This window comes from Archocentrus centrarchus, chromosome 22, assembly GCF_007364275.1.
Source record: "Archocentrus centrarchus isolate MPI-CPG fArcCen1 chromosome 22, fArcCen1, whole genome shotgun sequence".
Taxonomy (NCBI): domain Eukaryota; kingdom Metazoa; phylum Chordata; class Actinopteri; order Cichliformes; family Cichlidae; genus Archocentrus; species Archocentrus centrarchus.
The window spans coordinates 21,251,330-21,276,453 of NC_044367.1; the positions used below are offsets into that span (position 1 = coordinate 21,251,330).

Sequence of the window (25,124 nt, forward strand, 5' to 3'; positions counted from 1 at the left end):
ACCTGCTGCATTTTTGGTTTTATGATTCTAAATCAAATATCTGGTCAGTTGGTAGTTCACATTGGATGAAACACACTCTTTTAGGAGAAAATTAGTCGCCACTCTATCGTCAATGCATGAATGAATATTAAATAATTAGAGAAATGTGTAAAAGCCGTTTTACAAGCGCATGCACACAATCAGAACTGTCAGATAATACAATACATCTAAGCTTCTATCGGCTCCTGCTGTGGCGTTGGTCCGTCCGTCCATCAGGCGGCGCTGCAACTTTGTTATAAATGCAGCCTAGAAGAGGGGTGAGCATAGCAAACAAGTGCATGTGGGAGAAAGTGGTGTCGTGTTGGTCGAACGTGTAAAGGTAAGATGCAGAATACATCAGATGGTATGCATGTGTGCTGTTTTGCGCTTAAACAGCAGCGTCCAGGTTGCAGGCAAGGTACCCACTAGGCTGAAGAGCTAACGAGCTAACCGGCTAGCTCCAGCAGCTAGCCAAGCTAACGTTGATAAAACTTTGGCTTAACTAAACAAGAAGACACTGAACAGGAGTATAGGCAGAACGTAATGCACTGTAAACCTTACGTTTACATGAGATGGACATTTGAAGAACAAGGATTTATCAGTATTTATTTTGACACTTGTGCCAGAGCTAGGTAGCGGGGGACGCTAGCAAAAGTTGTGGTAACAAACGGTTTAGGAACAGCTGGATGCTCACCTGGCCGAGAGGTGTTCGCAATTTGTCTGGAACAGCAGTAACTCTGTTTTAGCTTTGCACTGACCTGATAACCCAGCCTGTCGTTTGCAGACAAGTGTGAGCCAAGTTGACCGATATTAAGCTAAATTGTCCTCAAAGGGATCATAAATTGTCTCAAAATCATTTGTACCCACAGCCATCAGGCATTTCAGTTCTCATTCAAATAGCAGATGAGCTATGCCAGACATGTGAATCTTCCTCTGGGATTAGTAACGTTATTCTTATTCTCATTTTGCCCCTTGATTGCCCACCTGTCCTGGCCCCAAGACCATCCACAGACCCGAAAGGACACGAGTGAGTGTTTAATGGCAAGACTGCCATCATACCAAGTACCCCCCTGCAGCTACACTGGAGGGAAGGTTACTAACTACACATGAGCCACCCCTCATTTTTTTAATATTTTGTTGGGAAATGGGAGCAAATATTTATTGAAACATCTGCAAACATACATGGAAATGCAGTACTGCTTAAGTCATTATTTTGTATGGCCACCTCTATGCTTTAACACAGCCTGAACTCAGCTTTCTTGTAATTGTTTTAAGTAGTCTTATTTAAAGAATACTTCTCCAGGCTTTATGAAGGACATCCAATGCTCTTCTGTGGATGTTGGCTGCCTTTTGTTGTCAAGATGTTCCCACACTGCTTCGATAATGTTGAGGCCTGGGCTTTGGGGACGCCAATCCATGACAGATAGTGTTCCACTGTGTGTTTTCCTATCCAGGTATGCTTTACTGCATTGGTAGTGTATTTGGGATCATTGTGGTGAAAATTGTAGCCATTGCCAATCAAACATTTTCCAGACGGTATTGCATGGTGGATCAAAATGTAACAATGCTTTTCTGTGTTCTTAATTCCATCAATTTTGAAAAGATCCCCAACAGCATTGACTGAAATGCAGCCCCAAAACATGACAGAGCCTCCACTCTAGACACTCGCTGTTGTACCGCTATTCAGACCACCTCTCTACATATTGACAATCATTTGAACCAGAATTTTAAAGTTGGATTCATCATTGATAAGACCTGTTGCCACTGATTTTTAGTCCACTTCTTGTGTAACTTGTCCAGTTTCCTCAGCTTTTTTTTTTTCTTATTAAATATACGGCCACGCTGCACACCCTACCAAGATGTGCCAAATTTTAATTTAATAGCTCTTTGGGAATCACTTTGTTGGTACATAAATGTATAACTATACATGCATCAGCACAGCCTGCAGCTATTGAGATTGTATTAAACATGCCAATCTGTTCCTCCCATCTGTTTCCAAGTTTTGAATTTTCTAGAGAGAACTTTCTCAGTATAAGGAATAATATTCATAGCATCAATATAAGGATGTTCAAATGTCAGCAAATTCCCAGAGGAAGATTGGAATGGATGTGAGGGAAATTTTAATTTACCCACACAAGCATAAATGTCGGCAATAACATCAACCGCTTACGTAGCGTATGTCATAGGGTCTAAAAAGATTTGGTGAAATGGTGAATGTGGCCAAAGATTTCCTGGATTTTGCATGTTAACATGGAGAGGTTGATGGTGTGAGTAGTATTTGTCTGTCGTTGGACAATATCAAACCTAGATACAGGTATATTTATGAACTGTATTTATGAAATGATAAACTGTGTTTGCTGGTTTTATTCCAAAGATGTGCAGCTTCTGTCCAGATTGCAGCAACTGGGCTCAGTGATGCAGGAAAGGTACATCATCTCGAAATTTGTTTTAACAGCTCAATAAAACTTGCAGATTTACCCACTGACTGCTCCTCCTGTGTTGTGGTTCTAGGTTTGAACTTCAGTCTGTTTAAGATCACTGCAAGTCAACATGTCTCATCGAGGACCTTTAACTGCTGTCATAACAGCAGTTCTAGGGGCAACCTTGGGAGGGCTGCTCATATGGCGAGTGTATCGAACAAAAAGGAAGAGGTTACCTTCCATCCAGAAGGTGGCCGATTCCCTGCACGCTCCTGAGGAAAAGGTCCCGGAATTTACAGCTGTGGAGTATACATGCATCCAACCTCCACGTGTTGTAGAGAAGGGACTTCAGACTGTCCAGTGTCAGACCACACTTCCTGCCCGGATCCCGTCTTCTGATCAGCTGCTGGGAATCAAACCGGTGATCGTGAGCTCTGAAGAAGAGTGGCAGCAGCTGTGGCCAGTAATGCAAAAGGAGCTGTCGGTCTTCCCTGTGCTGGGGTTTGACTGTGAATGGGTAAAGATATCCGCCGTAAGAAATACCTTTTGCATGTTTTCACATTTTTGGTAAAAGGAAAACTCCGCCCTAAAAGTAGGAGTTTGGGTGTAGAAATTGAATAGAGTTTAGCGTCCCAGTTTTGAATTCCTGCTTATTCAAAAAATAAATAAAAATTTGGTTTCCTCAAACTCACAACAAGCAAACACCTTCAGCTTTATGAAACCGTAACGAAAAGAGACATTTTTAGTGGATTTTTCCTTTTTAAAATCATGCATCATCAGCTCACATGACTGTTTCCATCTTTTCTGACCCAGCTCCTGTTATTTGGATGCAGGTTTCTGCTAAGGGCAGAGCCGCTGTGGTCTCCTTGCTACAGATGGCCTCGTACTCGGGTCTGTGCGTCCTGGTGAGGCTGTTGTCGTTTCGCAGCAGGCAGCAGCCTTTCCCGCACAGCTTAGTGGAAGTACTCAGAAACCCACACATTCTGAAAGTCGGAGTTGGTTGCTACGAAGACGGAAAGCGGCTGACGCGTGACTACGGCCTGTCGCTGACGTGCACAGTTGACCTGCGTCACCTTGCCTTGCGGCAAAAGTAAAAATAATTATGCTCTTGCTTAGAATTTGATTAAACCATTTGTTTAAATTGCAAATACACCCTTACTGATGTTTTTCTTTTAGGCAAACTTCAGTAAATAATGGCCTCAGTTTGAAGTCACTGGCAGCAGATGTCCTGAGTATATCTCTAGATAAATCTCCAGAGGTGCGCTGCAGTGATTGGGAAGCAGATCAGTTGACACAGGAACAGGTGGGGGATCTATTGTGTTGTGACTTCTATGCTTTTCATCTATTTTGTCAGATGTACTCTTACTGTATGGTCACTGTATTAAAACCAACAATTGCACATTTCAGAAGGTTTTAACTTGTCTCTCTATATAAAATTCAAAGAGGCAAACAGTCTGAAGTGCAGAGGTTAAAACTCTGTTATGTCCTTGCACTCACTTGGTTAAAGATAAAATTTGTGCCACTGTTAACTGATGTATTCTCATTCAGAGTTAGACGTGGAAAATTATAGGGCTGGTTATCAACTGCAAATACAAAATGGGTTCAGATCAAATCCTGTCTTTTCTTCTTCTCCATGGAAAGCACAGATATGACACAGCAGTTTTTGCCATTCCAAACTTACAGAATAAAAACACACATTCCCAAAATTTAAATAATAAAAACTGTTGATCTCAGAACCAGCAGCTCCACCCACCTCTCTAAATCTTTCCCCCTTTGCGCACTCCAGATGACTTATGCTGCTAGAGATGCCCAGGTTTCCATTGCTCTCTTCCTCCATCTCCTCGGCTTTCAGTCTGAAGCCGGTCCCGCCTCTTCCAGTGGGAGTTCCTATTCTGAGCTGTCCTCCCGCTGCCAGGGTCTGGTTGACGTGCCGTTCAAGGGCCAAGGAGATAGGGATGATAGTGCTGGTGATGGAGACAGGAAGAAGAGGGCTAGGTCGTTAGGTTATGAAAACCCGGAGTCTGGAGATCAGCAAGTCTCAGACCCTCGAAGGAATCCCAAGAGGAAATCGCTGGGTGCCGGGTATTCTGCCAGGTGAGTGTCACCAAAGACAAAGAAGCAGACTGCCATAACATTTAAGGATAAGCCAGGTATTTGTTGTCCATACTTATAACTATACATATGAGTTTGTGGCATAGTTTGCACAGCAAAATATAAATAAACTGCTAGATGCCAGTTTATACTGTCTCTCTGCCTGTTCCAGGAAATCTCCCCTCTATGATAACTGTTTCCTCCATGCACCAGATGGCCAACCCCTGTGTACCTGTGACAAGAAGAAAGCTAAATGGTACCTTGATAAAGGAATAGGAGGTATGCTGAATAACTCCCTCTTATCTCTTTTCACCCATTCTAAATGCACCCTAAATATGTTTTTTTCCCCCTTACATGTTGAGCCTCACTGCTCTTTGCTGCAGCAGCTGCACAGCACTGTGTTTTTACTCTCTGCTGTCAGCGACTCCCCTTAAACAGCCAAACTTGATTTGTATTGCTACACCTGCAGCAGCTCCTTTGTACCATATGTTACTGAAAACAGGTTGAACACATGGGATTATGATCATGATGTATGATTACTTGCTTTACATTTAGTTTACTCTGTTTTTATTGGTTGTGATGCTTATTCTAAGCAGGGATGTGTGTGGTTAGACGCTTAAACGTTGCTGATCTCACCACTCAGTACCAGAAATAAGTCGTAAGTGGCTAACGTTGTTGCCAGCATCTATGAGTCCTTACATTTATACTATGATTATTATTCCTTATATTGACATAGTGATCGTTATTCTCTCTTTGATAAATTAAAAAGCTGCTGCAAAAAAGTCACTGGTCGTGCACAGCAGGAATCAACGGCCAATCACAGTAGTGGCGGGCTGCTTCGAGTCGAAGCCTTGGACGCAATGCAGCCCGCTACCCCCGTCGCCAAGTTCCGGGGGGGGCAGGTCAGGCTGCGATGTAGGTTACATCAGATGGGTTTGCAGTTATGACATGCCTGTGGCGTGGGTTTACCCAGTAAGCTCACGAGTTATTCATGGTGCACAGTGCCACACATGTCAGCAGCATTTCAGGTAGTGTTTGGTTATCAATGTATGTTTTTAAATGGCTCTTAAATACACAAGTTGTAAAACATTTGTAACGTTTAATCAGATTGTACTCAGGACTTATTATGAAAAGAAAATCAGTGCCCAGCAGCATCCTTACTTATACCCCCCCCCCCCCCCCCCCCCCCCCCTTCTTTTTTTTTTTTTTTTTTTAAAGTATAAAGTAGTATTTAGGTACTATACAAAAGTAGTTTCTTCATGATTCAGCTTCTCAAGTTCTAGAAATGCTGTCATAGAGTTCCACTCCTGCTAGGTTCATAGAATAGACTACAAACGTGCTGCTCTTCTGTTTGCGTTGCAGTGCTCGAGAGTAAAGAGCCTTTTATTGTGAGGCTGCTGTTTGAGCCATCGGGACGTCCTGACTCGCAGCAGGATTACTACCTGACTGCCAAGGAGAATCTTTGTGTGGTCTGTGGAAAAGCAGATTCTTACATCAGGTTTGATTCATTTACTCACCTTTTTATAGTTTGATTTAAGTTAAAGGTGTTGTGAAAATGATCCTTTACTTTTGAAATTGCTCAGCTTGTCTGATCTCAATCACAGAACCAATAAAACCAAAGAAATTTGCTTGACTAATGATGATTTGCAATGGAGACAATTATTCCAAAATTCAGAGGCTCCTTTGTGCATTTAACACATATGACAGATTTTCTAAGTGTAACTGTCTCATTTTGTAGTGGCACCAAATTAGTGTGCACAAGTGATTAACATGCATCTACCTCTGGTCCCAAAGGAAAAACATTGTGCCACATGAGTACAGACGGCATTTTCCCACAGAGATGAAGGACCACAACTCCCACGACATCCTGCTGCTCTGCACCAGCTGCCACGCTGCCTCCAATGTGCACGACAGCTTCCTGAAGCAGCAGCTGGCCGAAGAGTTCTCCGCCCCTCAGGGCTGCGAGGAGGGAGTTCGAACGTTTGAGGACTCCGATCGACGGAAAGTACGCTCGGCGGCTCGGGCTCTGCTCACTGCTGGGGAAGGACTCCCGGAACAGCGGCGAGAGGAGCTGCAGGCATTGGTCAGGAGCTTTTTGAACACGAACGACGAGCAGGAGCTGACGGAGGAGGCGCTGCAGGAGGCAGCCAGTTTGGAGACGAAGTGAGTATAATAAGCAGTGTAATTGAATTATTATACATCTAAAGTGTAAAAGTACTGCATGAGCCATGGAATGAAAAACTTAAATGGTGAGAACTGTTGCTGATGTAATCACTTATTGACACTAACAAAGGTTAAGCCAAAATGCAAAAGCAGTGTGTGAAAAAGGTAAGTACACCTTTTACTGCTTCCATAGTAATAAGAAGGTAAGTAGCAGCCAGGTGGTGCTAATCAAATATACTTGATTAACTGATTATCATCAAATGTGAGCAGATGTTTTGGCAGTTTGCTCGTCGCTAACATTTATTGGTTGAACCCTAACTGTCACCATTTGTTTAAAAGGTTGCATAGTCATCTTGAGTTGTATGTAGGGATTTATTTATTATCTATTTAGTCTATACTCAGTTTGACGGCTCCTTTCTCCTCTGAAGGATTTTAAACGAGGCGTACGTGCCTCACGGTCTGAAGGTGGTGCGAGCGCACGCTGAGCATGGCCTGCGGGGACTGATGGTCCTGGAGCGTCGCTGGAGGCAGCATTTCCTCACCACCATGCAGCCTCACCACCTCCCTCCTCTGTGGTCTGTCGACCATAATCACAGCAAGTTCCTTCGCAAATACGGAGAGGACCTGCCCATTAAACTCAACTGACTGTGCGTCTCCACGAAGAGGACGAGCAGCCTCGCACCAGGACAGGAAACCTGGATTTTACTCATTCCACTAGTTGGATTTGAAACCTTGACAGCCACTCGTCAATTTTTCCAACCTGAATTGTTTTGTTTTTGTTTTGTTGTAAGTGCGCGAACGCACGAATTAAGCAGCAGGAATGGAAACGTTACCAGCATGTGGCTGCTGTCAAGACTCTACTTGGCAATGGACATTGCACTTTTTTTTTTTTTTTTTTTTTTTTCTTTTCTCCCCTTGATGCCAAGTGCCAGTGAGATGAATTAACTTAACTCCAACTGTGGAGATAAAATCTAGGTAAAACACTAACCCTCCTACATCATGGACAGTTTGATTGCACATGGACTTTTTTTTTTTTTTTTTTTTTTTTTTTTTAATTATGACATGATGATTTATGTCTAGATCATAAAAGTTAACAGATTTTTAGAAAAAGCTGCTCTCTGCTCTGAATTTCCCTACAATTAACAAACCCCACCCCACCTTTTGCAGGTCAGCAGCTTATTACCATATCACTGATTTTCTGAGATGTGATTTTTGCTTTGCAGAGAGAAGGTTGTTTTAATATGACTGTAAAATATCTGGCTCTTCACCCAGCTTTTGTTTTCAGTCTGTTGTCTGGTTTAGGTCAACAGATGATAAATGAATTTCTCCAGGAATGCCAAATCAAATTCATCTTTGCTCTATTCCCTTTTTCAAAGATGAGTTTGTCAGGGTGTCTCTGGGCCTGAATGTGTCGCAGCAGGGGGAGACAAATGTGAGTAAAGTTGGCATCTTTCATTTGGACATTTAAACTCCCGATTCTGTCACGGTGCCGGTTCTCCTGATGGCTGGGGACCTCTCCATGGCTCGTATTCGAACGTGCCTCTTAACCCCCAAACCTGACTGGAGACAGCGTCGGGACACAAGCTCATTCCAGTTTCACAATGACGTCTTTTCACAGAATCCAAACTACAGTGAAGAAAAGCTGCCAACTCAACCGTGATAATTATAAATTATAGGAATCAATCCTCTGCAAGGCTTTTGGAAAAAAAATTACCTTATGGAAGCAGCTACATTGTATTTATTCATGTTTTCCTGTGAATAATACAAATAAAATAAAGGTGATGTTTGTTAATGTTCTGACTTATTGAACACACATCTATGCCTTTCCTCCTCTTCCTCCCCAAAAGAAGACACAACCACATTATTTTTTTTATTTCTTACAAAATCACAGTTTAATAAATAGTCTGTAAAAATGAGTACAAAAGTGGTTTTCTTAACATTTCATATATGAATCACTCGTGACTTTCAGGTCAAAGGAGTCTTTAAGTGGATTTTTTTTTTTCCTACAATCTAGTTTTGCTGAATTAAGGCCTCTTGATTTTGGCATCAGAAACAATCTGTCAGTCAAATGTTTTGTATCTGAAGTTGAATTAGTTATGAGCTCCCCTGGTTTCACAGTTCAGTCAGGAAAATTAAAACACATTTACAAATAAAACGGCTCAACATGCAGAATCCCTTTATCCTAAGACGCTGACAAACTAAGCGTATTTCTAACGGTCAGTGTTTGACACTGCAACAATAACAATGGCACATGAGGCTGCTTCATCCAAGGGGTTTCCATCAAAGTTGACTCTTCATTTCTTGAGTGCCCTTGATTTATTAACATAGACAAATAAGGGCTGACTTTGGGATTTTTATTTTTTAAATTAAAGTAAATTTTGGTGGAATTACCCTTTGACAAAGTCTAGCGGTGATAGAGTGCAATCCTGTGTTGTGAAAGACACTCTGACATCTTTACTGCATTACAGTGAAAACCTCTGAGGGTGGAAACACACCTGAAGATTCAATTTAAATTCTCAGAAAGGCTTAGCATTTATTTGGGGACATTGTTTAATGAATATTGGGAAATAAATTTCTTTGCAAGGAGACTGCAAACCTGGCTTTAGCGGTGCTGGTAGGCATTTTCCTTTGGACAGAGCCAGGCTAGCTGTTTCCCCTATGGATGTGCTTTATGCTAAGCTAAGTTAGCATACATAAACTGTATATAAAAGATGGTTGTAACTTCTGGCACAATGCAGACGTGCCTTAAAACTGCAGTATTTTTTTTTGTTTGTTTCAGTGGTCAGCAGGTGGTGACTTGAGTCATTTTGTATATTGGAAAACTATGGAAGCTTCTTTCTGCCACTGGAAAAAAAAATGTTGCCGTCTATAAGTTAAAATTTCAGATTATCACAGATTTTGGACTTAATTGAAAATTCTGAGAAAATAATTTTAAATTAAGTCAAAAACTTCAGAGAAAACAGCCTTCAGCTCCTTGAATTCCTGCCTTCAGTAAACATTTTCCTGATTAGTTTTTGAGCCTAATTTTAAGTTATCATCCCAATTAGCAACCAAAAGGCTGTAAAATCAGTGCCTGTATATCCTAGGCCTATCTTTTGATAGAAAGGTGTCTTCCATATGAGTGCTCCTCTGTTGCTTTTTTTGGCCATGGCAGCTTTATTTGCAGTAGAGGAGAGACAGGAAATTAGGGATGGATACAGGGGAAGACACGTGGGCAAATTGGCGACGGGCCGGGACTCGAGCCTGCGCTGCCCGCACCGCAACGCGGCATATGTATGTGGTCGCCAGCTTTAACCACTAATTCACCTGGGCGCCCCCATTGCTCCTCTGTTTAACACTTGGATCTATCCCACATTGTGATGCTTGGTTTTAAAGATGGCTACAGTGACAACACTCAGCTAGAGGCTTAAAAAAAAAAAGGGACTTCAAAAACCAGTGCGAGGTGTCAAGGTGTCCATCTTTTATATACAGCCTATGGTGGCAAACAGATGAGTGGTTTTAATCTTCTAATCTTGAACAGGAAAGTGATTTCATTTAAAGTCTTTTGTGAATCCTCTTGTGTGTGTCCACCTGTACTCCTGCAGAGTTTCAACACTAAATTACTGCATATTTATAACTCCTTTTGTTCACTGTGACAAAAGATCATTTTTACATATAAAAAAAACAACAATACAATTCAACAAATGAGTTTCAGATTTAGCCCCAATTCTCTGGATACTTTTTTTTTTTTTGAAGGGACAAGTTACTTTCACTTTCAGAACACCAGATGTTATTCAAAAGTATTCAAAACACACTGATCATATTTTTCTCTGATTCAGGTACACTGAAATGAAAATAAGGCATTTTCTAAACATTTCCAATTTGCAAGTCAAACCTTGAGCCCTAACAGGATCTGCAAGAGCTAAATTTTGAAACACATTTTCAGTTAATATCACAAAGAAATTAAACACATTTTGCGGCTTGTACATTTCGACCTTCGAGGCAAAAATCCACAAGGAACATTTTGCAAGTGTTTCGTGAGGGAGAGAGTCGTACAGCTGTTACAGATGGCCCCAGCTCTGTTTTCGTATGACCAGAATTTACATCTTCACACAGGCCCAATAAGATTGTCACATTAACATAAGATGTCGCAAAAATCATATATTGCTCCACAATGGCTGTGTTAAAATAAAGCTCCGGTTTTAGGACAGCAGACTATAAACAAAGAGATTTCTAAATGAGAAGCGGATGGTTCCCCTAGTTTTTGGTCAAAGGCTGTTTGATGATGCAGAGAGGCTCAATATCTGTAATTTCTGTATGTTTTGGTGGGGTTTTTCTTCTTAAATTGGACATTTACACGGTCATGTTTGCAGTTAAGTACCCTCAAGCCCTTGAAACGTGTCAGAAATGTAATTTCTAAACTACACGGGCTCTGATGATGGAGTAAGCGTCTCAATCCTGATAAATAATCTTTGTTCTCATTCAGTGACACCGATAAGCAAACAGGCAAAGATCTGCCTCCTCCTCCTCCTCCTCCTCCTCCTCCTCAGTGCACCACCACTGCTCCCAACAACCCCAACTTATTATTGCTTGCATGTTAATACACACAGTATGGGAAACCATTCTTATTTCTGCAAACAAAGGGAAAACTAGAAATTTTCACAGTTACACTCCAGCACAAGTGACAGCAAGGGTCCAAAAAAATTTTAAAAAGCATGACTGCCTAATGTGTTTTTGTAACCCCCCCCCCCCCCCCCCCCCCCCCCCCGTTCTTTCTGTTTTAACAAGGACACACTCCAGTCTGTGGGAAGAGACACAACACGGACGTTTGCTGGTGTATTCAGGATGTAGCACAAATTCTTTGGAGTTTCATTCATTAAGCCGAGATGATGGAGCCTGCGGGATTTTTTTTTTTTTTTTGTGTACTGTCCCATAGCAGGATGCAATGTTTTCTCTCTCTCTCTCGCTCACACACACTCTCTCACACATACACTTTTCAGATCCACACAAACCAATGCAAAGGAAAACACACACACACACACACACACACACACACACACACCTTTGCTGCGCAAAAAACAATTGGCACAGATTATCAAAATAAATACCCTGGAAGCTTGGCACTATGCAAAAGAAAACTTCACATTTTTGAAAGAAATCTTATAAAAACTATTGAATAATCTCAGTCTACTCCACGTTTTCGTTATCCTCACTATTACTTATATACTATATGCTGATGAAGGTTACACCAGTGTCGTAAACCTCTGAATGACTCAACTACCACTGAAACAATATAGCTCCTATTCAAATAGATTTTTTTTTCCACAAACGTACATCAAAATGAAGTATCTAACATCTATCGGACTATAGATAGTGCTGTTGTCTGGTATGCATCTCTTTATAGTGCCTCTTAACTTTTTTCCTCTCTTTTCTTTCCAACAATCAGTTCTCTAAAAGTAAAATCTGAACCCCTTCTGGGAACAGATAAGAAGTCTCATCCACCTTCCTTTGCTTTACTCCACCTCAGACAGATGTTTTAGGATCTGTGTTGGTGTCTGTCAAGGCAGATTACCTCACAGGTGTCCCTCCAGGATGCTGGTGACAGCCTGGTCCAATGAAGGGCCTGACGTGGCCCTGGTTGGGGCTGCAGAGGGGCCCTGCAGGCGCTGAAGCTCCAGTATGCTGTCGATGGCACTCTGTAGATGTTCACTGAGCATGTTATCCTCTTGGAGCGGCGGAGGTGGCGGGCTGAACCGCTGCTCAAGCTGAGGTGATGCATCCAACCTGTAACATTTCAGTTTTGGGGCGCTGACATCTCTGGGAGGCAACTCAAAGCAGACGTCCTGTGGCTCTGGCATAGAAAGAGGATTTAGGACTTTTTTTACGGAAGTGGGTGCTGTCTTTGGAACTTGCTCAGCAGTGTTACCAGGCAGAGCTCCGTTGGTCATCTCCTCGTCATGCTGAGGATGCTGGGGTTCTCCGTTGGGTGCCTGAGTGTGGCGTTCGTTCACAGCTCCGCCACCGTTGGTCAGCTGCCCTGTGTGGTCCCTTTTGAGTCCGGGATCATAGGCCGAGTTGTGAATCACCTTACGAGAGCCCGACTCCTGCTTGATGGTGAGTCTGAGAGCCCCCCGTGAGCTGGAGCGGTAGGTCTTCAGTCCCGGAGGCCTGTCAGACAGTTGGGTCCAGGCTGGGGGAGAAGAGGGGCTGCCAGAGGAGTGGGCACCATTAGGGGAAGACGCTGACGTAGCCAAGGCCTTCATAAAGGACTCTAGAAAAAGGATAGTTGAGCTGATGAAACAATATTATTCGGTTTAGCAGGTTTGATTCTGCAAAGACATGTTGTGAAGCATAAAATTTTAAAGGCTCACTTCATACAGAATAACAAATTACCCAAACAACTTTGTCCAGTTATGCGCAAAGTTGTGATTTTAATTGCCTTCTGCCTTCACCCTAAAACATAATGTTTTACTCCAGCTACAGAACTGCGAGATTAAAGTGGAGTAGAAATAAATAAATAAAATGTTGATCAGTTACCGGTGTATGGCAAGCCTGATAGTTCAGCACGCCTTAAGAGAACACATGCAAATAGACATAAAATGAACAGTTTTAAGTCTTAATTTTAGTAAAAGCTTTTAACAGCCTCCTTCCCCTTTTCCAACGTTTTAATTAACATAACTGTGTTTTTCGTCATCATGCTGAGTCTCTCTCAGCACAACCCTATTCCACATTTACACCCTTTAATTACATCTTAACACCTGGGAGCTGCTCTGGAGCAAACACGGAGGTTAAAGACACTGCTAATAAGCTTGTGTCACTAATTCATTTTTTCCCTGCTGGTTCAGATTTACTTCAGTGCTGGCAACCACATCTTGGCAAACACACACACACACACACACACACACACACACACACACACACACACACACACACACACACACACACACACACACACACAGCAAGCCTCCATTTAATAATAGTAACAATAATAGGCAGTGATGCTTCTTTTCTCCTGCTGTGACACTGACCTGGGTCTCTGCGGGCTCGCCGTCTGTCCTCCGCTAGAGCGTATCGCTCGGCCTGGAGGAAGAGACGTTCTAGCATCACCATCTCTGCCGAGGGACTCTCCTGCTGTGGAGACAAGTTCAAATCCCATTAAACACACAGCTCCAAACAATACTGAGAAGACGGATGCACAGAGAATTGTAGAGAATCAACTCCTCACCTGGGCTTCTCTAACCAATAGCTGCCTGTATTTGTTGACCATGTCCTTGGTGCGTTTCAGCAGGAAACCGGACACAGTGTCAAACTCCTGGTCCACTGTGAAGAGGAACATCATCCCACTCCAGTTAATAACGTGATAAAATAATTACATCCTATAGAGACATTAGTGTGCGACTTTTCTTCTTACAGGTGCATTTATGTACAGCATATGCTTAGTTCATAAATTTAAAAGAAGGAAAATCGGGAATCTGTTCAAAGATCAAGCTAACCTAAATTGAAGTCATCCTGAGTGGGCAGGTGACCAGTGCAGGTGTGGTATGGCAGCAGGCGTCTAATAGCATCCTTCAGTGTGGAGAAGGCTGGGCCAGTGAATGGGGCCTGCACTGCTCCATGGTCCAAACAAAGCTGCTGCTGGAACCTGAAGGGTGCGGGGAAAACTCTGCATTAACTTGGACTTACAGTAATACAGGTGGAACCAGCTGGTAAGAGCCAAATAATCCTTTGTGCTTTTTGCTTGTTTCATCACATCCGGATCCATAAAAAGTACCAATTTACAGGAATCGTCATGTTTTATGTCTTAGCTTCAAATTATTCCCAAAAATGTCCACCCTGTGAGGACATTTTTCAGGCCCTTTTATAAGACAGGACTAACATATAGTGAGCATGGAGTAGTGCTGTGGTTGTGTGGTTTTAGGCTTAGCTGCAGGAGGAAGGGTGGGACAGAGTGATTTAGGGAGCTGTGCCAGGTGAGGTGACTGCCACACCTGTTGCACATTTGCCAGTTAACGCTCCTTCTTTATACAGTAGGTGCAGGGCTGGCGATACTTACACACACTAAATGGACTGGTACTTATATAGCACTTTTCTACTCTATTTGAGTACCGAAAAGCGCTTTCTTACTACAAACCTCAGTCACACACACACTCATACAAGCACTTTTTTCTTTACATAAGTGCTTTTAACCTAACATTCATACATTCACAATCTGATGGAGGCATCAGGGGCAAATTAGGGTTCACAATCTTCCCCAAGGATACTTCAACATATGCAGACTGGAGGAGCCAGGGATCGAGCCACTGACCTTGCAAATAGTAGACAACCGGGTCTGGAGCCACATCCCCCCCCATAATCAAAATATGTTTTAAAACACAAAGCCTCACAATTCAGCAGGTGTGTACCAACTTAAGATGTCATACTTCATCCAATACTCATCAACAACAGCAGAAGAAGCAACAGACATTTCTCATTGTGTTAACTTGTTAATCTTTTTTGTCAGCAGCACCAAATACTGAATCACGGTGTCCGATGCTCTGTTTTCACAATAAGAGTCCAACAAACAGCTATTAAGCTATTATCGCCTATCACATGGTAACATTCAGCAGTACAGAAAAGGATGTTAATTGCTGCTTTGTTCCTCTTACCTGTGCCTGCGCATTGCTGGTGTGAGCCTCTCCTCTCTCTGCAGCTCCAGAGGACCTGCCAGCTGGCAGACACACAACATTTTGGATGAGTTCAAAGGGCAGAGACGGGTGTATTTTGATGTCAATAGTTTGCAGTATTAAACAAATGATCATTTCAAGGCCTGTCATCTTTTATTCAAGACTGTTGCCCATTCAGTTCAGTACAGAGAAGAAATTATGTTGACTAATTAGATTAGATTAGATTGATTATGGATTTAAGTAGCACTAAACCTACAAAACATGCTAAAGATTATTTCATGAAATAAAATCAATAGTCAAAGGCATTGGTCAGAATTTAATTATTTTACAAACAACGAAGGAATTAATACACTGATAAAATAATTATAATATTAACTGATGATAACAATTACATTGTATTGAAGAATAAATTGAACTTAAAGTAAATTGATGTTAGTTTTGCTCACCTTGGTGCTGGTTTGCTGACTCGTCTGGATGGGGGTACACTCCACGGGAGCAGGGGGCCCCTGGACCCCCTGGGCTGCAGGAGAGGGTGGATGGACATCGAGAGTAAATGCCTTACTCTCCACGGCCAAGGCAGCTGTTGGCTCTGATAGAGGACACAATTACAATGATGACAGAAATGGTGGCACCAATAATGATAATGATTGGAAATGAAAGATAATAACAGCAATAGCAACAGCGGTGGCGATGATAATAGAATCACACTGGAAAAAAGCTCATTAAGAATCATATTGTTTATCAGCTAGCAGATAACTCACTGTTTTGTGTGTGCTGTTGGACAGCGGAGTCGTCTCCTGCTTTGGAGAGAACTGCGGATGCAGCTGTGGGATTATGCTGCTGCTGAGGCACCGAGACACTGACACGCAGAGGGGATAGGCTGCTGTGGACTGAAGTATGGATTGAGGACTGAGGCTGGGAAACAGATAGTTGGGCCTGGACCTGGGGCTGGGAAATTGAGACTTGGGCCTGGGTCCGTGAAACTGAGGCCTGAGCCTGGGACAGAGGCTTGGGAACAGCTGAATGGATCTGCACCTGGTTGTGGGCAAACAAGGCCTGTGAGACCTGTAGCTGATGAGAGACTTGATACTGGACCAGAGGTTCGATGAGCCGCTGGGAAGCTGTAGTCTGGGGGACTGAATTCTCAGGTCCTGGCAGAGCAATCTGAGGCCCAGATGGAGGGGAGAAGGTTGCCGGTGCTGGTCTTCCAGTGTCCTGAATCCCAGGGGGGGAGCAGATCAGCGTTGTCTCCTCAGGGTCCGAATGAAGTGGAGAAACCTCAACGCATTGGTCTGACATCGTTGTGTGGGTGTCCTGACCAGAGACTGCATGGGTCTGAGGTTGGGTCTCTCTATCACTGGTGACTGGTGAAGTGAGCGACTCCATTGGCACCACCGGCAGTGCTCCAACCAACAAATCAGAAGAGATCGGGGGACTAAGTGCTTGCTGTGGTGGAAACGATAATTAAAGAAGACAAATTAGATTGTTTTTCTCCACTGCACTTTTATTGCCTCTGTTGTTTTGAGGCAACTGACATGTTGGCACAACTTAACTTTTGGCAAGACTGAAAAGGGAGGTTTACAAGATGGTGGTGAGACCTGTTATGATGTATGGTTTGGAGACGGTGGCACTGAAAAAAAGCACCACAATCTCCAAACCAGACATCGTGGCAGGTCCAGAGGAACCTAAACAGAAGCAAGCCTATCAAACAGCAGTGGCTCAATGAGCAAACTCAGAAACATCATCACACATTTGCACCAAATGTGAATAAAGAAGAATGCTTCTGCAATGCCACATGATAAACAGCCAGAAAGTAAAAGAAAAATTGATTCTATACATATTTAACATCAAAAACTATGTAGGTATGATTGATTTCTTCAAATCAAATGGTAATGCTGAGCTTTCACTGTTGTTGTTTGAGACATTGAATTTGACAGATGGGAGTGTATTTAACTTGCTGCGTTGCTGTGCATACACTGCAATGAGAACAGAGGAAGAATCTTATCATCGTGGCTTTCATGACTCTTCTGATCTTCATCAGCCAGAAGCAGCACTTTCTTGCTCTCATATTAATGTAAAATTCACAGAAAGCTGTAGGGGTTTGCTCAAGCTCTGACCTGTTGCAGATGTTGCATAAAGGCCTGGTTCTGACTCATCGAGTGGGTCACCTCTTCCACTACTTGGGTCATGTCTGATGGGGGCAACAAGAGTTTGGGTATCTCTGCTGGGTCTGGGGCCAAAGGTGGTTCAGGAGGTGGCTGTAGAACTGTAACTACAGGAGGAGATGAGGACTGCAGCCCTGCAGAAGTGGTGGGCTGTACAGAGACGTGCTGGAGAGTGTGTCCATAGGGCTGCAGAAGGAGACATTAGTGTCAGATAAAACTACACTAAAACTGAACTTTTGAAAGGTGCTTGGGTTATGTAATCCATCATAGTGACTATCAAGTCTTGATATCAAAGGTAAATTATTATTGTGTGGTAATAAAATTTAAGAGCACCAAAGTCTGCAATGCATAAATAATAAGGAATGTAGACTTGTAGTTTTCTGTATCTCTGTACATTGTTACTGTGGGCACAATAGCATACAATGAGCAGTGGTGGATTTTAAGGATTTTGAGGACATTTTTTGTGGTTACTTTATCTCAAAGTAGCTACTCGGTTTACCTTTGTGAATATCTACAACAAAAACTCCTTCATGCAGATCTTCCGCCTCTACACTCTAGCGACAGCTCACCTGTGGTAGCTGGTGAAAAGTCTCCTCAGAGGTGGTCCTCTCTTCTTGAACAGTTCTCTCTGGCAGCAGGACCACAGAGGCCTGCTGGAGGTTCAGCTGTCCTTCTGTCACTCCTCTCTGAGGAGATGGACCCTGGGTAGCAAAAGGCATCCCCTGAACCATTGAGGGGCCATTAACGATTGAGATAGAAGTAAGATCTGGGGGAAGCACCCCTGAACTGTTGATCAAGGTAATGTGGTTTCCAAGAGCAGGACTGTGGACCAGGGTGGCACGTTGCCCCTGCCCTCCTGGAGCATAGGTTCCAGCCAGCTGTGCTGGCATCTGGAAGACAGTAGCAGGTGCTGACTGTAGCTGCAAAGGTCCTGAAAGCACAGTGGCCTGGCGGAGCGCTAGCTGCCCAGTAGGAGTGGTGAACACAGGACTGAAATTCAGCTGTCTTTGGGGCACAGTTAGGATCTGTGAGCCATCTACAAGCTGCCCAGTGGAGGGGGTCATGCTGTGAACTGATGGGACTTGGTGACTGGGGGTCAGCAGTGGTCGTGCTGCACTGGCAGGCTGGGAGATTGTAACAGGAGACTGGCCCGGAAGAAGGAACTGGTTTTGGCCTTGGAAGAGTCCCTGAGGCTGGAGCACAAAGGAGCCGCCTTGATTGACCAGCTGCAGGCTGACTGGTTTGGGGAGCTGTTGGGTGGGCTGCGGTGGCGGAGCGACAGTCTTTTGGCCCGGTGCTTGGGACAGTAGAATATTTGGCGAGGCAGTCCCAGGGACGAATGTAAGACCAGGAGTGGGTTTCTGCCCAGAGGGCTTGGGGCTAATTTGAACCAGTCTAGGCTGAATGCTGATGGGTAGCTTGGGTTGTATAGGAAGAGGGGCACGCTGCAGGACAATGCTTGGTGCTGCTGCTGTTGCTGCTGTTGCTCTCAGGGTTGGAGTGATTAGAGGGCGACTGGCGACACTTGGCACAGCCTTGTGAATGATCATACTTGAGCCCTGGGCAGGACTTAGAGAGAAGGAGGTCTCTGGAGAAGGAGCAGGAAACACATTTCCAGGTAGTAGCCCCATCAGCTGAGGAGGGGCAGCAGGTTTTAGAGAAGGACATCCAGGCCCGACAGCCAGTAGGGAGGGCTGGGGAGGCTCCACTGCTGCCTGGGTGTCCCTGGGCAATGCTGTGGTAACAGGCAAGGTCACAGATTTGGGTATGAATGGAGCGGTGGATGGAGAAAGGAGAGGGGCAGGTGAGTACAGGGACAGGCTGTCCCCTGATTGTGCCAGACCTGCTTCCAGAGCCATGGTCTGCTCAGTGATCTCAGCCTCCTGTAGGCTCTGCTGGAGGATATCACATGCCACCTCCGCTTCCTCCGCTTCCTCCACTTCTCTCTTCTCTGCCTCACAAGCTGCCTCCACAGGTGGCTCACCCTGCACCACCTGTGGGTCTTCTCCACCCTCTGGAGATGACAGGAGGGCCTCTTCCAGGAAGGATAGATCCACACATCCAGGCGGAGGCGTGTCTGGAGAGTCCCTGTCATCTCCCAGCAGAGAGACAGGACTCTGGGGGAAGAAGCAGTAGGAGATAAACAGTAAGGTACAGACAACAGAGAGAGAAAGCCGAGTGAAAATGGCGGAGAATTGTGGGATTAGCAGAAGTTAACAGGAAGCTGTTTCAGGCACAGAAGGGGAGAAAAACATAATTCTCCTGAGGGAAAAATGCGGTTTATTGTGACGCTCCTGGCTGTGGATCCAGACACTCACCGGGGCATCTGTGAAGAGGGAGGGCTCCCCAGAGGAGGAGTTAATGAGCAGGTCTTCAGTCTGCAGCTGGTGGAATAAAATCAGCCAAATTTAAGTTGGGCTCACGCAAATGTGGTGAGAAATTCACGCAGTACTATATAACGAGTCTCTTTCACACAGTCTGTGCTCCTCCAGACATCTCTCACTACCATGTGCCAAGAAATATTTCCAACTCAGATTTATCATTAGCAACATTGATTTTTTTTTTCTTTTTCATTGGAGTCCCTCAATTTAGTCTTTTGTTACCTCATTGGTCCCATGAAGGAAGTCGTTCAGGGCTTGGGGGTCACTACAAAGACAAAGAATCAAAATCAGTTAATATCCTGGCAGGTTTTTAAAAAATGGGATTTTAAATACTTGAACTGTGATGTGACATTTCAGGGGATGAAATCAAATCAAACTACTGTATATACAGAAAAAGCAAGGTCATGCTCAATTTAATTTAATCTTTTGGTTTTTAGTGTGTTTTTTTCTCTCCTGCTGTACGAATAAGGATCAGAAACTCACCACAAAACATCAAGTAGACAAGTCCCATCTTCATCCTCCATGTCAACTGGGAGGAAGAGGAGGAAACGGTGATCATTTTGACACTTTTTTCTATCAGTAACATTTAAGTCCAGTTTTTCCCATTGTGCTCTCTGTCCTGCACACCTCACAATAGCATCAGATTTACTATAGTTACCTCATCGCTCCACTGAAGAGCAGGAACTCATTCAGATGGTGATTCACTTGCTTGCTTGCTTCACTAAAACACTTTTAACAGCTAATTCCTCGGAGGACTTTAATATTAAGCATGTAGATTAAGATTTAGATGGGGTTTGACTCGCTCATTCCTACTAAACTTCTAAGAGCCTCTGCACTGCACACATTATACCTGCTCTCAGTTTTTAAACCCAACATAGTCGAGTTGTTTCGTGTTCCCTGAACACTGCTAGACTAAAATGTTCATTCTTTATTTAAATTTAAAAACCTCTTTGTCCATCTTTTTGTTTACTTTTGCTTCTGCATTGCTGTCCAGACTGTGCAAAAGTTTTGAGCCACACATCATTTCTTCACATTTTGCAGGGAAAATGAGAAATAGGTGCAGTGATTAATGAAACGAGGAAATACGTCAATATTTCAGTAACACTGCCTGAACTCTCTTAGGCAAGCTTTCTTTCAGTAGTCTTCACGAATAGTTCTCCAGGCTTCTTTAAGGACATTCAAAGCTCTTCTTTGGATGTTGGCTGCCTTTTGTTCCATTGTCTGTCAAGATGACTCTACACTGCTTCAATATCTGCACTCCATGGCGGCCCAGGTCCAGAGCTACATGTTTTTCTACCCAGGTATGATTTTGAAGCACTGGCAGTGTGTTGGGGATTATTGTCATGCTGAAAAATGAAGCAGTGGCCAATCAGATGGTACTGCACAGTGGATCAAAATCTGATGGTACTTTTCGGCGTTCATAATTCCATTAATTTTGACAAGATCCCCAAACCATGACAAAGCCTCAGCCGTGTTTTACAGATGGCTTTAGGCACTCACTGCTGCACCTCTCTCCTGACCTCTGCACATGTTGATGATTTAAACCAAAATTTTCAAATTTAGATTCATCACTCCATAAGACCTGTTGCCACTGATTTTCAGTCCAGTTCTTGTGTAATTTGGCATACCTCAGCCTATTTACCCTGTTTCCCTTCCCACTGAGACCATTTCTGATGAGGCTTCAGCGAGCAGTGGTCGGATTAGCTGCAGGACCAGATGCATCAGGCCCTGTTTCAGGTCTTTGCTGGATATTTCTTTCCTGCTTCTTAAGGACATGACTTTCAGATACTGTTCATCTGCTGTAAATATTTTTTTAGCCCTGCCTCTTCATCTTTTGTCCTGCCGTGCTCCAGTTTCCTCGTTTTTTTTTTTTTAAGGACTCAAAGCATGATGAGATACGCCAGGTTTTTAGCTAAGAGCTCGTTGGGAATTGCCTTGTTGGTGCAAAATTACTATTTTATGCCTGTCAAACTGAATTATCTTTGACATTTTCCATAGATTCAACTAAAGAAACAGAAACAAATGGTGTTTTTGTGTGACAGGCTGCTGTCCAAAGAAAAACTCTGAAAGACCTTCAGAAAGCCTGGAAAACTATTGCTCAAGAGCACTTTAAAAAATACAAGAACGTCTGGCTCCTTGGAAGCAAAATATGAAGAAATAAGGGTTGGCTTAAGACTTATACACTGTACCATATGTCCTTATGAAACATTTTTTTAATCCCGGTATTATGATGTAAAGGACATTTAACAGTGTTTGCATTAAATGGTGCAATAAAATGCCAAAGCTCAAAAAATAAAAGTCATAAAATATTGGAAACATAATGTGTGTGGTTACTAGTTTTTAATGGTTCGACCAAAGAATGATTTTATTTCTTAAAATATTTCTTTTTATAAATCTGAAGGAGGAAAAGTGCCACGTGTTCCAGAAAAAAATGTGAGAAAACTGAATCCAGAAATCTGTCTTGATCTGAAAATGTGAAACATTGGACCATGTCATAGATTTCCCATTAACACACCAGAATGAAAAACATACACGAGCACTTGATGTATCTCACCCATATGTCAACCTACTTCATATGTGAGAGGCCCCATACAGAGCGGTCGAGCTGAGTTCTGGTGGTGGCCTCATGGGAAGTCGTGGTCGGGCATCAGTGTCTGGAGGCGGGTGGATGCCAGGCCGAGGCGGCGGGACGGAGACGAGACCTCCCTCTGCTGGGGCATCGCTGCGTCTCACAGTGCGGGTAGCCGGTGAGGAGGCTGTATGTGATGAGGGGGGCACAAACAGACCACCACATGCTGTCAGGTCACTTGAGGTTACCAGCAGCAAAAACACATTCTCATCTCAGCGCTGAGACATAAGATCAATATATGATTCATCAGTTTATCCTCAGCTGTGGGCAGTGCTGGTGTGATTTTGTTGCAGACACCTGGGGAGACTGGACCAAATCGGCACTAATAATAGTATCAAATATTATAAATCTATATGTAATTATTATTTTTTACTATCGATTATGCCCGAGGCTGATGAGGAAAATGGAAGCTATTGTTGTGGCGCTCACAGACGTGAGAGGCAGATCTGAGCGCCTCAGCTGTAAATAGACGGCTCCCCCTGCGCCTTGGATGTGACTCGTCCTCTCTCCTCATGGCTGAAAAGGGAAAGCAATGTGGAAAAGCTCGGCGCAGAGCAAGCCAATTATAACATTACTCACTGCCTTGCGCTCAATTTCCCGGGGAGGTCCCTGAAAAAACAAGACAATCCTCCCTCTCCGATTCCGCTGACATATTTTTGTTTACAAGAGACAACCGCATTAACACCCTCAAGGTACCGCATCGCCCAATGAAATCCAGGCAAACGACCCTCATCTAAAGCTGCAGCGGCAAGTGCCATGCTATTCTCTTGGATCCTGTGATGCATTTATAGGTTACGTAAGGTGAATGTGTGTTCATGTGAAATTAATGTCCCAAACGATGCAGGATGCAGAGCCGCTGGTTGCTCCTTATGGTAATTTTCTGATTTCTTTTTTTAATAATTATATATATATTTTTTTTCCCTGAGTGGGACCACGGCAGCTGACGCCTGCTGTAAATCATATCGCGGTAACAAAAGATGCCGTGTGTTAAAATATCATCTCCACGCAGCCAGCCTCGAGCGATCCCCTTATGGTTGTGCCATTAGAGTTAATTCCGCAATTCAAAAAAAACAACCTAGAGAGGGAAAAAAAAACTCACCCCTTCTTTGTGGTTTATTGTCCTGTCAAGCGGGCCTCTGCGCCATCGATTCTCACTCAGTGGTCTTTTCAGATGCTAAAAGGAGGAGAGGGTGTGGTGGTGGTGGTGGTGGTGGTGGAGGGGGTGGCGGTGGATGGGGTAGGGTAGGGTGGGATGGAGGTGGGGAAGAGGAGGAGGAGGAGGGGTGCGGATGGGGGGTACCGGGGTGGGTGTGAGAAACAGACTGGGAGAGCCGATCACAGCACAAAGGTGGAAAAGAGGAAAATACAGCTGAGAGGAGACAAGTATCCAGCTTCAGCGGCGCGACTGCAGGCGGAGGTTGGCCGCGCCGTGCGCTCCGTCAGGCGGCAGACGCCTCAAATGTTTCCGCACTTCACCGTGAAGCTCCTTCATCCTGATTACTCATGTTTTTCTTGCATTTTATGCATCGTTTATTCACTTATTCCTAATAACTGTAATGCATTCTTAGCTCACAATTGTAAGAAAAGAAAAAAAAAAAACAAAAAACAATGAACATGGTAAAGGAGGGAGAAATAACTGTGGAAGGAGATCAAACTGCATGCCTGTAGATTTTATGATGTTAAGGAGGGAGGAAGTACAAAAAGAAAACGAGAAAACATTAGTAAACAAATAAAATAATTGGGAAAGAGTTTTATTTTTTAAAAACTATATTCCTGTTTATTCAAAAATTTTAAAAAAATGAAAAATTAAAACAGTACAGAAATTAAGAAAATGAGGAAAAAGACTAAATGCAGGCTGCAAGGAGAAATAAGAAAAAAGTGAAGTCTGCTTAAGTATGATCCATGGGTGTGTGTGTGTGTTTGTCTGTGAAATGAGTGATGACTCCAAAGCAAACTAACATAATTAGTTACAGTTTTCAAGTTATGCATTATACTGCCAAAGGGGAGTGAGCGTAAGAAAAAAATATCATTGGAAGAAGGAAACTTTCTTTTCGATATTTTAAAAGGACTAAACTGCAAATCAATAAAGAGCTAATTACACAGTGCAGCAACAGTGAAAGGGAAATCAAGATGGCAGTGAGACCTGCTATGATGTATGGAGACAGTGGTGCTGACAAAAAGATGGGAGCCCAATTTGGAGATGGCAGAGTTGAATGTGTTAAGGTTTTCATTGGGAGTGACCAGAATGGACAAGATTAGAAATGAGTACATCAGATGGGACAGCTCAGGTCGAGTGGTTTGGAGACAAAGTTAGAGAGGCCAGGTTGAGATGGTAGAGGAGGGAAAGGATTCTGAATATAGAGCTGCCAGGCAGGAGGATGCCGAGGGCTGGTGTGACAGAGGATGCTAGGGACAGGGAGAGATGGAGGTAGATGATCCACTGTGGTGACCCCTGAAGGGACCAGCCAAAAAAAAAAAAAAAAAAGGCGGTTGGACAAATGTGCCATATGAGACTGCAAATCTCCACCAAGGCTGAAAATTCCCTCCAAACTATTCATTAATTGAGTCCCAAAAGGCAGTAAAAGAACACAATTACAAAAAGGAATTATAATGAA

General features: G+C 43.5%; 2 protein-coding genes across 4 annotated transcripts; one reads left to right on the forward strand and one right to left on the reverse strand.

Annotated features, from left to right (window-relative positions):
• Positions 1-250: 250 nt before the first annotated feature.
• On the forward strand, positions 251-8,484 carry exd2 (exonuclease 3'-5' domain containing 2). Of its 3 annotated transcripts, none has more exons than XM_030759130.1 (10): positions 251-358; positions 2,393-2,444; positions 2,530-2,970; positions 3,272-3,528; positions 3,615-3,741; positions 4,225-4,532; positions 4,702-4,808; positions 5,892-6,027; positions 6,324-6,692; positions 7,121-8,484. In XM_030759130.1, exons 3-10 carry the CDS (start codon positions 2,569-2,571, stop codon positions 7,335-7,337), a joined length of 1,923 nt encoding a protein of 640 aa, XP_030614990.1. In that variant the 5' UTR covers positions 251-358; positions 2,393-2,444; positions 2,530-2,568; the 3' UTR covers positions 7,338-8,484. The 3 variants fall into 3 exon arrangements, with proteins under 3 accessions (XP_030614990.1, XP_030614991.1, XP_030614992.1); XM_030759131.1 differs by having other exon boundaries at positions 2,530-2,955; XM_030759132.1 differs by lacking the exons at positions 251-358; positions 2,393-2,444 and having other exon boundaries at positions 2,872-2,955; positions 3,252-3,528.
• A 2,988-nt stretch (positions 8,485-11,472) lies between these two features.
• Positions 11,473-23,720, reverse strand: LOC115801400 (BRD4-interacting chromatin-remodeling complex-associated protein). Its single transcript, XM_030759194.1, has 14 exons — positions 23,609-23,720; positions 22,451-22,636; positions 20,364-20,409; positions 20,103-20,145; positions 19,818-19,883; positions 18,069-19,616; positions 17,452-17,685; positions 16,096-16,780; positions 15,781-15,923; positions 15,317-15,378; positions 14,165-14,313; positions 13,897-13,991; positions 13,700-13,802; positions 11,473-12,942 (listed from the first exon to the last, which is right to left on the reverse strand). The coding sequence occupies exons 3-14, from the start codon at positions 20,402-20,404 to the stop codon at positions 12,245-12,247; spliced, it is 3,867 nt and encodes a 1,288-aa protein (XP_030615054.1). The 5' UTR covers positions 20,405-20,409; positions 22,451-22,636; positions 23,609-23,720; the 3' UTR covers positions 11,473-12,244.
• Between the last annotated feature and the right edge of the window lie 1,404 nt (positions 23,721-25,124).

Bases quoted from the DNA above. Each gene is read 5' to 3' on its own strand.
- exd2 (XM_030759130.1), top strand. From the start codon at position 2,569: ATGTCTCATCGAGGACCTTTAACTGCTGTCATAACAGCAGTTCTAGGG. The intron at 2,971-3,271 runs GTAAGAAATACC...ATTTGGATGCAG, and splicing joins AATGGGTAAAGATATCCGCC to GTTTCTGCTAAGGGCAGAGC. The intron at 3,742-4,224 runs GTGGGGGATCTA...TGCGCACTCCAG, and splicing joins ATCAGTTGACACAGGAACAG to ATGACTTATGCTGCTAGAGA.
- LOC115801400 (XM_030759194.1), bottom strand. From the start codon at position 20,404: ATGGAGGATGAAGATGGGACTTGTCTACTTGATGTTTTGTG. The intron at 19,617-19,817 runs GTGAGTGTCTGG...TTCTTCCCCCAG, and splicing joins CCCTCTTCACAGATGCCCCG to AGTCCTGTCTCTCTGCTGGG. The intron at 12,943-13,699 runs GTCAGTGTCACA...TCCTTTTTCTAG, and splicing joins GCGAGCCCGCAGAGACCCAG to AGTCCTTTATGAAGGCCTTG.